The 11,414-nt window shown below is 26.5% G+C and overlaps 4 protein-coding genes across 4 annotated transcripts; 2 read left to right on the top strand and 2 right to left on the bottom strand.

The window, feature by feature from the left end:
• Nucleotides 1-167: 167 nt before the first annotated feature.
• Nucleotides 168-1,372, top strand: LOC122856506 (lipase member I-like). Its single transcript, XM_044158182.1, has 4 exons — nt 168-281; nt 360-708; nt 782-886; nt 1,299-1,372. The coding sequence occupies exons 1-4, from the start codon at nt 168-170 to the stop codon at nt 1,370-1,372; spliced, it is 642 nt and encodes a 213-aa protein (XP_044014117.1).
• LOC122857952 (regulator of nonsense transcripts 2) lies at nt 1,118-5,554 on the top strand. Its single transcript, XM_044160521.1, has 2 exons — nt 1,118-1,409; nt 1,523-5,554. The coding sequence occupies exon 2, from the start codon at nt 1,548-1,550 to the stop codon at nt 5,313-5,315; it is 3,768 nt and encodes a 1,255-aa protein (XP_044016456.1). The 5' UTR covers nt 1,118-1,409; nt 1,523-1,547; the 3' UTR covers nt 5,316-5,554.
• A 279-nt stretch (nt 5,555-5,833) lies between these two features.
• On the bottom strand, nt 5,834-7,266 carry LOC122857953 (methylosome subunit pICln). Its single transcript, XM_044160522.1, has 6 exons — nt 6,943-7,266; nt 6,723-6,849; nt 6,500-6,645; nt 6,240-6,425; nt 6,056-6,169; nt 5,834-5,981 (listed from the first exon to the last, which is right to left on the bottom strand). The coding sequence occupies exons 2-6, from the start codon at nt 6,839-6,841 to the stop codon at nt 5,890-5,892; spliced, it is 657 nt and encodes a 218-aa protein (XP_044016457.1). The 5' UTR covers nt 6,842-6,849; nt 6,943-7,266; the 3' UTR covers nt 5,834-5,889.
• A 1,334-nt stretch (nt 7,267-8,600) lies between these two features.
• LOC122856507 (E3 SUMO-protein ligase ZBED1-like) lies at nt 8,601-10,771 on the bottom strand. Its single transcript, XM_044158183.1, has 4 exons — nt 10,749-10,771; nt 10,208-10,506; nt 9,055-10,138; nt 8,601-8,934 (listed from the first exon to the last, which is right to left on the bottom strand). The coding sequence occupies exons 1-4, from the start codon at nt 10,769-10,771 to the stop codon at nt 8,601-8,603; spliced, it is 1,740 nt and encodes a 579-aa protein (XP_044014118.1).
• Nucleotides 10,772-11,414: the final 643 nt, after the last annotated feature.

Raw genomic sequence — 11,414 nt, forward strand, 5'->3', positions numbered from 1 at the left:
ATGTTTTTGGAGTGGATCTGCATTTGTTTACAAAGTCAAATCCCGAAAATTCATATAAACTTACTCTCGATAAATCAGGTCAAAATTTACCTATAAATTTTACAAATCCAGTTAAATTATTAATTCATGGATGGGAAAATGATAATAATGAAGATTGGTTATCGGAAATGCGCAGAAGTTATTTAGCAGTTGCACGTGTAAACTACGATGTTATTGTTGCTGATTGGGGAGAAATTTCAAAGGATCTACTTTATCCCGTCGTTGTTGCCAGACTTCATAATGTAATAATAATAAATTTCAAATAAAATTAATCTCAATAAATAAATATATGTTTCTATTTTAAAATTATTTATCAACAGGTAGCTGATCAAATTTCACATTATATTGAAATACTGGAACATACAATGTCATTTGATGTGGATAATCTTCATATTGTGGGGCATAGTTTGGGTGCACATGTTGCTGGTTTTGTTGGATCTCATTTTCATGGTACTATTCGACGTATAACAGCATTGGATCCAGCAGGACCATGGTTTCTAAGCGGAGTTCCAGATGAGTATAGAATTGACCGATCAGATGCAAAATTTGTTGATGTTATTCATACTTGTGCTGGTGTTGCGGGCTTAAGAATGCCATGTGGACATGTTGATTATTATGTCAATCGAGGAACCTGTGATCAGCCTGGGTGTTTAATGCCTGGAATGAATAGTATGTATTTATTATCATATAGTTACACAATTTAATATTTAATATATATTTATTATTTATATTTTAATTTCAGTACCATGTAGTCATTCAAGAGCATATTGGTTGATGATTGAATCTATAAAATATCCGAAAGCATTCAAAGTAAAGTTTCAATATTGCAATATAAATGGAGAAGTCGGTGAGTGCCAACCAAGAGTCCCTATGTACATGGGTGAAGGTGCAAGAAAAAAAATTATTGGTCTATTTGAAGTATCAACAAATGATAAATCACCATATGGAAAAAATTATATCAATAATATTTAAATTAATTTTTAAATATTGCGTGTACATTTGCCGCCATGTGTGAATATATATGGAATCTATTGTACCGATCTTATCTAAAAGTAAAAAAAAAAAAAAAATATTACTTATTAATAATAATAACTGATAATAACTAAAACCAACTAAAACATAAAAACACACATATGTAAATGATAAAAAATATAAATGTTGTACACTTTGTTTATTTGTAAAAAATTTATTTAAAAGTCATTGTGTATGTTAATGATTGAAAATTAAAATTGAAATATAGAAATAATTTTGGCAAACAGTGTATTGTTGTTTATGTCTTGATTCAATGATAAACATTTTGACAATGTGTCATAATAATTATTGTAATAATTAGATGAAAAAAAAATATAAATAATACATATTAAATACAGGTATATTGTAAAATAATTTTTTATTTATAAAATATATCATTAATATTTTTGTTTTATTCATATAAATAATAAAAAGTAACCTAAAAATTAAAAAAAAAAATATAATTTTCTAGAAGACAATCAATCAATATATGCAAAATGACAGAAACAGAAAAAGTTGTTGAGGAGCAAGATGATAATACACAACAAGATGCAGTAGAAAAAAATCATGAAATACCAATAATATCAACAGAAATAATTGATCATGATCATCAATATTTTGATGATTATGTCAGGGAACTTGAACAACGTTTATCACAAAAAGATGATATAAGATCATTAAATATAAATCCAACAAGACCTCAAGAATCATCATTCAGTAAACTTGATTCAAATCTCAAAAAAAATACAACACTTGTTAAAAAATTACGTAATTTTAATGCATCACAATTGGAACAATTGTTAAAAGATATGTCAACATTAAATTTAACAAAATATGTTAGTGAAATAGCAGCAGCATTAGTTGATGCAAAATTAAAAATGACTGATATTAATGCTGCAATAAAAGCATCAAGTTTTATGCATCAAACATATGCTGAATTTTCTGGTCATTTTTTTGAAAATTGGCAACGTGTATTGTCATTAAAAATTAATGATAAAATAATAAATCCAAGTAAATTACGTGTTGATCTTAGATTTTATGCTGAACTTGTAACATCTGGTATATTTACAAATAAACAAGGTTTATCATTACTTGGTAGTGTATTAACTGTTTTAATAAATATGGATAAAGAAGAACATAATAATGCAAATATAATATTAAGTTTTTGTCGTCATTGTGGTGAAGATTATGCTGGTTTAATACCAAAACGTATACGTCAATTATCTGAAAAATATAATATACAAATACCAAAAAGTAAAATATTAACATTTGAAAAACAACAAAATTTACGTTCATTATTACGTGATTATTATAATTCATTATGTCGTCATTTAATAAAAGATTATAAAGAATTACAAAGTTTTGAAAAACATAATAAAAAAATACTTCAAACACGTGGTGAATTGAGTAATGAAAGAAAAGATAAATTAGAATTATTACAATTATCATATGAACGTTTAATGACAAGTGTACAAAATTTTTCTGAAACACTTGATGAATCAATGCCTGAATTACCAATTAATAATGATGTTAAAATTGATAATGATGATTGTCTTAAATTAATGATGATGAATAATGATAATCTTAATAATGAAGACAACAGTAATAATAGTAGCAATAATAACAGTAATAATAATAATATTAATTCATTGATTGAAGATATGTGGGGTGATGATGAGACACGTAGATTTTATCAAGTATTTCCAGACTTGACTGTATTTTTACCTGGTTCATATAACAATAAAGATAGTATTGTTAATAATAAAATTGATACTATTGAAGAAAATACAACAACAGCAACAGAAACAACAACACCAACAACAACAACAATAATAAATGATGAAATTATTATTGATGATGATATAAATATTAATCTTGATGATGATGATGATGATGATGATGATGTTGGGGTTGTTGTTGTTGTTGATGATGATGATAATACAATTGATGTAAAAATTGATAATGAAGTTGCTGCTGTTGAACAAGATACTACGTCTACTTCTACTAGTGCAGTTGTTACAAATATTAGTAATAAAATATTACTTGATGCATTTTTAACACATTTACCAAATTGTGTTAATCGTGAAATGATTGATAATGCTGCTGTTGATTTTCTCATGAATTTAAATACAAAACATAATAAAAAAAAATTAATAAAAGCATTATTTGGTGTATCAAGAATACGTCTTGATTTATTACCATTTTATTCACGTTTAGCAGCAATATTATATCCAGTAATGCCTGATGTTGGTAATGATTTATGTACAATGTTAAAACATGATTTTAAATATCATGTTAGAAAAAAGGATCAAATAAATATTGAATCAAAAGTAAAAGTTGTACGTTATATTGGTGAACTTGTTAAATTTAAATTATATACTAAAATTGAAGCATTATATTGTTTAAAAGTATTATTACATGATTTTACACATCATCATATTGAAATGGCATGTAATTTATTAGAAATATGTGGTAGATATTTATTTTGTTCACAAGATTCACATCAAAGAACAAAAGTATATCTTGAACAAATGATGAGAAAAAAAGCTGTAACAGCACTTGATTCACGTTATGTTACAATTATTGAAAATGCATATTATTATGTTAATCCACCAGAAACAATAAGTGGTTCAACAAAAAAAGAACGTCCACCAATACATGAATTTATACGTAAATTATTATATCAAGATTTATCAAAAACAAATACAGATAAAATATTAAAATTAATGAGAAAATTGGATTGGCAAGATGATACAATATCATCATATATTATAAAATGTTTAACAGCAGCATATAATGTAAAATATTTAAATATAAGATGTATTGGTAGTTTATTAGCTGGTCTTGTTGGTCATTATGAAACAGTTGGACCACATGTTGTTGATGGTGTACTTGAAGATATACGTATATGTATGGAAATAAATAAACCAAAATATAATCAACGTAGAATTGCAATGGTTAAATATCTTGGTGAATTATATAATTATCGTATGGTTGAAAGTTCTGATATATTTCGTACACTTTATTTGCTAATAACATTTGGTATTAATATGGATCATAATATACCAACATTACTAGATCCACCAGATCATTTATTTAGAATACGTCTTGTTTGTACATTATTAGAAACATGTGGACAATATTTTAGTGGTGGTGCTAGTAAAAAAAAACTTGATTATTATTTAATATTTTTTCAAAATTATTATTGGTTTAAATATACACATCCAATATGGAAAAATGAAAATAATATATTTCCAATTGACATTGAATATATGTATCGTGATACATTAACAATGTTAAGACCTAAAATGAAATTATTTACAAGTTATAAAGAATCACAAGATGCTATTGATGAATTAAAAAAAACATTTTATCCAACATTAATTATTGATGAAGATAATTATGATAATAATAATCATTATGATAATGGAAATGGAATGGATGTTATACCAGAGGGTGATGAAAATTTAAATTCAACTATTAACAACAACAATGATAATAATAGTCATACAAATGAATTAAATTTTGAAGAAGTTGAAGATTTATCAGAAGCATTGAGTGATGAAGATGAATGGGCTGTTGGTGATGCTGGTGGTGGTACTACTACTACTACTGCTAATACTGCAACTATTGCTGCTGCTGCTGCTGCTGATGATAATACACAAGATGAACAATCATTATCACAAGGTAAAAATAATGACAATGATATTGAAAGTGGTACTGTTATGGATTTATCAGAATTAAATGCAGCTCTACCACAAGGACCAAAACGTGTTCAATGTCCAGAGGATGATGATTTTCTATCAGCATTAGATAAAATTGTATCAGATAATATACAAGATCGTATGAGAGAAAATGTAAAACCATCACAAGTTGATATATCAGTACCAATACATGTTAAAAGTTGTAAAAAAACATATGAACAATTACAAGAAGGACCATCAAATACATCAACTGTTGATTTTGTATTAATGATAAGAAAAGGTAATAAACAACAATATAAAAATTTAGTTGTATCAGAAACATCTGATTTAGCTAAAAATTTACGTAACAGAGAACAAGAACAGAAAGAAGAAAAAGAAAGAGTTAAAAGACTCACATTAAATATAACTGAAAGACAAGAAGAAGAAGATTATCAAGAAACAATTAATCAAGGTACAAAACCAGTTACTGTTAATTTAAATCGTGAAAGAAGACAAAAATATAATCATCCAAAAGGTGCACCAGATGCTGATTTAATATTTGGACCTAAAAAAATAAGATAAATTTTTTAAAAATTATTATAAATTTTCTCTTATCATCATTGTCTTCTTCTATAAAATTTAAGAAAAAAAAAAATTCATCTTTAACAAACTATAAATTTTTATTATCTAAACAAACAAAAAAAAAAAAAGATTTGTATTTTTTTTAATTATTATTATTATTATTAAAATAATAAAAAAGTGATTATTATTTTTGAAAAAAATGATAAATTATTAAATAAAGGTTGATTGAAAATATTCAAGTATTTTTTTTTTTGTGTATTTATTTTACACTAAGAAATTATTGCCATGTACAAAATGAATATAAATAAAATTTGATGATATTTTTTTTTATTTTAATTAAGTGCTTTGATAATGATATTTAAGTTTGCAGTACAGAAAAAAAAAAAAAACAACAAAGAGCATGTAGATAAAGAGAGAAGTAAAATTAGAGAATATCTGTTATGTTACTCTACGAAGATTGAGGCCATATACATTTATTAATTAAGAATCTAAATGCAATATTATGTTGCTGCTGTTGCTGATACGTTTTTTTTTTTTTTTTTTAATATTTAATTTAATTAAGTTAATTAAATACTTAAGGATCTTCTTCAGCGTCTTCAAATTGACCAGCTTCAATGTCCATTGATTCTTCAGCTTCAGTACCATTTTGATTACCATTTGTTGTATCTAAAAAAAAAAACCAGCAAACAATTAACAATTATTATAAAATAAATGACAAAATGCCAAAAATAATTTTGTACCTGTTGGTAAATTGTAATTTCCATCACCAGCACCAACTTCGTAATATTCAAAATCATCATCTTCATAATAATCAACATCATCCTGTTCTGCATCTTCATAAATATCTTCTTCAGCTAAAATATATATATAATATAATATAATTAAATAATTATTAACAAGCTTTATTTATAAATTTAAATTAACCATCTGAAAAGCTGTCTTGTGGATCAGGATGAAGTGCTTGACATGTGTTCATTGCTTGAAACATTGCATCAAGACTATTTGTATTATCTGGTGCAAACCTCATTTCAGTCATTGGTGTTTCTGATTCTTCTTCATCATCATCATCATCATCATTAGCATCATTATCATTTGGTTGAACTTGAACATCTAAATAATATGCATAATTAATTATTAATTGTTGAATTTCTATGCTAAATATGATTTTTCCTTGTCAAATTTACCTGGTAAATCAACTTTGGCATCAACCATGACGTAGAGACACTGTCGAGGATGTACTTGCTCATCTCTGGATATTGCATGCAATGAAATATGTGGATATTCAAGAGAAAAACCTTGCTGTGTTGTACTGTCAATCCATGACAATAGACTAAAATAAATTTAAATAATTATAAAACATTTATTAGGTTCCGTTTTTTTGTATTTTTTGATGAATATTTAATTTACCTTTCAGTTATATAAAGTGTTCCTTTACCAACTTCTCTGTCATTAAGATATACTGTTGTATTTTTTTCCTCATGTCTGATTCCCTCTTGAGGTGTTAAAAAATTACTCAGTACAACCATTATTAATTCTGTCAATAATAAATATTACAAATTTTATTCAACTTTTTATCGATTTGTAAAGACTTTTAATTTAATTTAATTGTTGATTGATTAATCTTTACCTTTGTAATATTTCTAATTTTTTTTATCAAGATACTGATGTCAAATTTAATTGAAAAATGTTACAGCTTCAATGTAGCGGTATATGAACTGAAAAAAAGGTTATTCACCTTAACACCGCAAAAGATTTTTTTTGCAAATTATTTTTTTTTTTTTAATATATTTTTTCAATTAATTGTCATACAATATTTAATACACTATTATTTTAATATATAAATAATTTCATTTACATGTGAAATAAGATTGCAATATTCAGTTAAAAGGGTTACTTTTTTTTTTTTTATATAAATAAATATTATATATTTTTTTTGTTTTGATTAAAAAACAAAAATTATTATTATGCTGGTAAGTTTACATGAGATTTTGTAACTAGATAAGAAAAAAAATGAACTAGATTAACGAAATGGGAACAAAATGGCTGCTCTTTTTATAATTTTATAATTGGTACACCTGATGAATTGACGGCTCTCCCTGGTGGACACCATCACAGTTTACAACAGGTTGTTGTTGAAGGTGGTGGTAGGGATGTGCGATATCAGCGATATCGATATTATCGGATATCGCGATATCAAAAAATGATATCGTTATCGAACCGATATTTTGGCGAAGTAATATCGGATATTCGATAATATCGTGGCCAATTGACTTTACCAACTGTAGAACAAAAAGTGATTTGCGCATCTTAGAATTTAAAATGGCGACAACAAAATAGATAAATAATAATTATAACTATTTAATAAATAAATAGAATAATAAATAATAAGTTATTATTTAAACAAATTTAATATAAAAATGACTTATTATCCATTAATTCTATTATTTAGTTTTTATTTAATCATTTCGGTATGATTATGGTATTATTGTAAACCCTTGTTGATATTTCTTTTTTTAATTAATTAATATTAATTAATATTTCGTTATTTTTTATTGTTTTTTACAATTTTTAATATCGTACTTTTTGAAAACATATAATCGTTCAAATTGACTATGAAAAAAATAGCATAAACAAATGTAAATAATTATTTATTAAGGAAAAAGCCGATTTTATTATTAAATAAACGATTTTAAAAATCGAGAAATAGGTTTTCCAGTTGAATTCATATGTACAATTGAGACTGTTAGACAGCTATTAAAATTTTTTTAAATTGATTTTTACAATTGGAACTGTTGAACAGCTGTTTTTTTTACTTGCATTTTGCAATTTTATGATTAGAATAATTGTTGGAAGATTAATCCGAAAATGAGTCCGAATCAAAGTAGTCTGAAATAAAAAGAAATGTCAATTATATTTTAAAATTAAAAAAAAAACTGCAGGCAAAAAAAAATTTAATAAAAAATTCAAATCCATATATGTGCATACACCAAAAAAATAAAACAGTACAAAACTTCTTCATACAAATACATATGTTCGTGTAATTTTAATACAAAATACATCAAATTGTAAGAGCAGCAGTCAGTTTAATAAAATTTATTAAATGTAATTTTGATAAAAAACACATTAAATTGTGAAAGCAGCAGCCAGTTCAATAAAATTTTTTTTATACGTTATATAATACTAAAGTAATATAAAAAAATACCAATCCCAAGTTAACAGTATTAAAATGTATTAAAAAAAATCAATGAACTATTTTAGTGTTAGGTATAGAATAATAAAAAACAATCACTTCAATCCCCATTGTTCCAAAGTTAATGAACTAAGGAAAAGTAATTCATTTAAGTGCTCACCAGTGATACGATTTCTTGTTACTGTTTTGATGTCTCCAGCTTGTGAATTGATTCTTTCTGATGGTACAGATGAACATGGGACACTAAGATACATCATTGCCAATGGATAAAGTCCTGGAAATGATGGTTTTAATTGATCTTTCCATACTTGAATTGGGTTTGTTTGTCTAGGCCAAAGCTGTTGATTGAGATACTGCTTGATTTCAGGCAAGACGTGTTCAGAAGGATTTCTTTTTTCCATGAAGTCATCGTGTATATCCCATATACTTCTTTGTGTTTTTTCATTATTTTCATTCAATTTTTCAGAGAGTTGTTTTTTTTCTTGTTTACCAGTCATTTTTATAATCATGTCTACTAAATAAGATACTCGTCGAGGATCTTGAAAATACTTTTTTTTAAAACGAGGATCTAAGATAGTAGCAATACCCAATATATCATTTGCTTCTAAATCTCTTCCTCGTCGCTCGAGTGCATCTGTAAATTTATTTTGGAATTCTTTTCCACATTGAGTTTGAGTTTTACAATTGCCAATTGCAATTTTTATATTTGCCAAAAGTGGTACAACAAGACTAGCAGTTGGGTATTTACTTTTACTAGCTTCTTTTGTTGCATTTTCAACTAGCTCCATCAAGGGTATAACATCATCTAAAATTTGATAATCTTCATGTTGAAGTAATTCTGGTGGAAAGGCACATTCTTCAGTTGTACTTAGAACGTAATCTTTTAAGATTAAAAATTTTTTTATCATGTACAAAGTTGAATTCCAACGAGTTGAAACATCCAACTCAAAAGCAAGACAATCACCTTCTTGTATACCTTTTGCTTTTTGTAAATTTTTAAGCTTGGTGGAGGCACAAGTACTGACTCGAACAGCATTAACAATAGCTCTTACTTTTTTAATAACTATCTGAAGTTTAGACATTCCTTCCATGAAATCAGGAAACAATTGAGCCAACATATGACAAAAGCATGAGACTTGTTTTTTAGGCCCAAATAATTCGTGAACAGCCTTCAAAATATTAGCAGCTCTATCAGTTGTGACACCAACTATTTTTGCTTTTTCTAATTTAAAATCATCAAGGATAAACTCGATAGCATTTTTAAGGTACTCTGCAGTATGATTGTCATACAAAGGAAACATTCCAATTGTACCATCAATAAGTTCCCATTGATTATTTAGATAATGGATAGTCACTGCAATATATGTTTGCTTAGTTCTGTCACTCCAATTATCAAGAGTCAAGCTATAAGTGGTTGCTTGCTGTATTTGTGTAACAAATCTTTCTTTTAAAATTTTATAACGATCTTCGAGTGCAGTTGATATTGTTTTTCTAGATGGTATGTTATAAAGTGGCTTAAATTTTGAACATAAGTATCGAAAACCTTCATTCTCAACCATACTCATAGGCAATTTATCCTTGGCTATCATGAAAAGGATAGCATTTGTAAGTTCATCATGAGTATGTCCTCCAGCTAACGTCAAAGAAACATTATTATTATTATTATTATCAAATAAAAATATTAAAATTTTGTTTTTCTTACGTGCAAGTGATGTTATCTTTGAAAAAACTTCAGTGATTTTAGGTGTTTTTGATGTAAGTTGCTTTTTTGGCAGTGGTTCATCACAACTTTCACTGGTTGAAGGAGAATTCAAATAATTTGATGCTTTATATTGTTGTGTTTGCCGGTTCCATATTGCCGGATGATGTTTCATCATATGCGAACGCAAGTTTGATGTTCCTTGTGCACGTTTGACTCTAGTTTGACACAGCTTACAATGTGCCACACATAAATCACTTGAATCAGACTCAAAGTAAGACCAAACATTACTTGATTGTCTTCTGTAAATATTATTCAAGCCAAAAAAATAATATTTAAGTAATACCATATAAAATATTACAATAATTATGAAGTATAACGTACCCAGGTTGTTTTATTAGAGGGTATGCATCAGCTGGTCTTTTTAAATTTTTTTTTGTTGATTTACGTACAGTTTTTTTTTGTACATAATGATCCAATGTTCCATTATTCGAAGAAATTGAATCAGAGTCAGGAGTACTCACTGCCGGAAATTCTCCACTACCTGCTATCAATTTTTCCCTCCATGATCCCTGGTGAAACTTATTGTCGAGGCTTATATCACTGCCAGTATCTTCAAGCAGAATGCTACAATTGTTAAATGAAGAATTACGTATTAATTATTCAATAAAAAAAAATTGTTGTCATTATATGATAAAACCCACTAGTCAACATCATCGAGTGACATATGAAACTCGAGAGGAATCTCTTTGTCTTCTATCCAAGCTCCTTTGGCAGCTTCTTTTATAAAGTTGTAGGATTCTTTCTGACTGCCTGAAATTATAAATCATAATATTTACCTCAGTATGACTAATTATTTATCCCATTTTGATAATGTATGAATTTACTATATATTTTTTTTACATATTTTATTGAAAGAATTAAATTATGTTATAGTTTAAAATACCTTTCAAAGTTATATATTGTTCACGATCAAACGAATAACGAATAGGGTCCTGATTATTTATTTGAAAATAAATATGAAATTCATGGTCCATTGTTTTTGATACAGTTTCCTCAGGTAACAGTATCTCATCTAAATGTTCAATAAAATTAGAAAAATTGATTAACAATGCCAGAAAAATGTAAAAATAATCATATTAAATATCGATAAAATTAGCATTGAGGTATTGTTTATTATTAATTATTACTTTTGTTTAAATTATGACAT

The sequence above is a fragment of the Aphidius gifuensis genome, linkage group LG5 (assembly GCF_014905175.1).
Source record: "Aphidius gifuensis isolate YNYX2018 linkage group LG5, ASM1490517v1, whole genome shotgun sequence".
In the NCBI taxonomy this organism is placed as follows: Eukaryota; Metazoa; Arthropoda; class Insecta; order Hymenoptera; family Braconidae; genus Aphidius; species Aphidius gifuensis.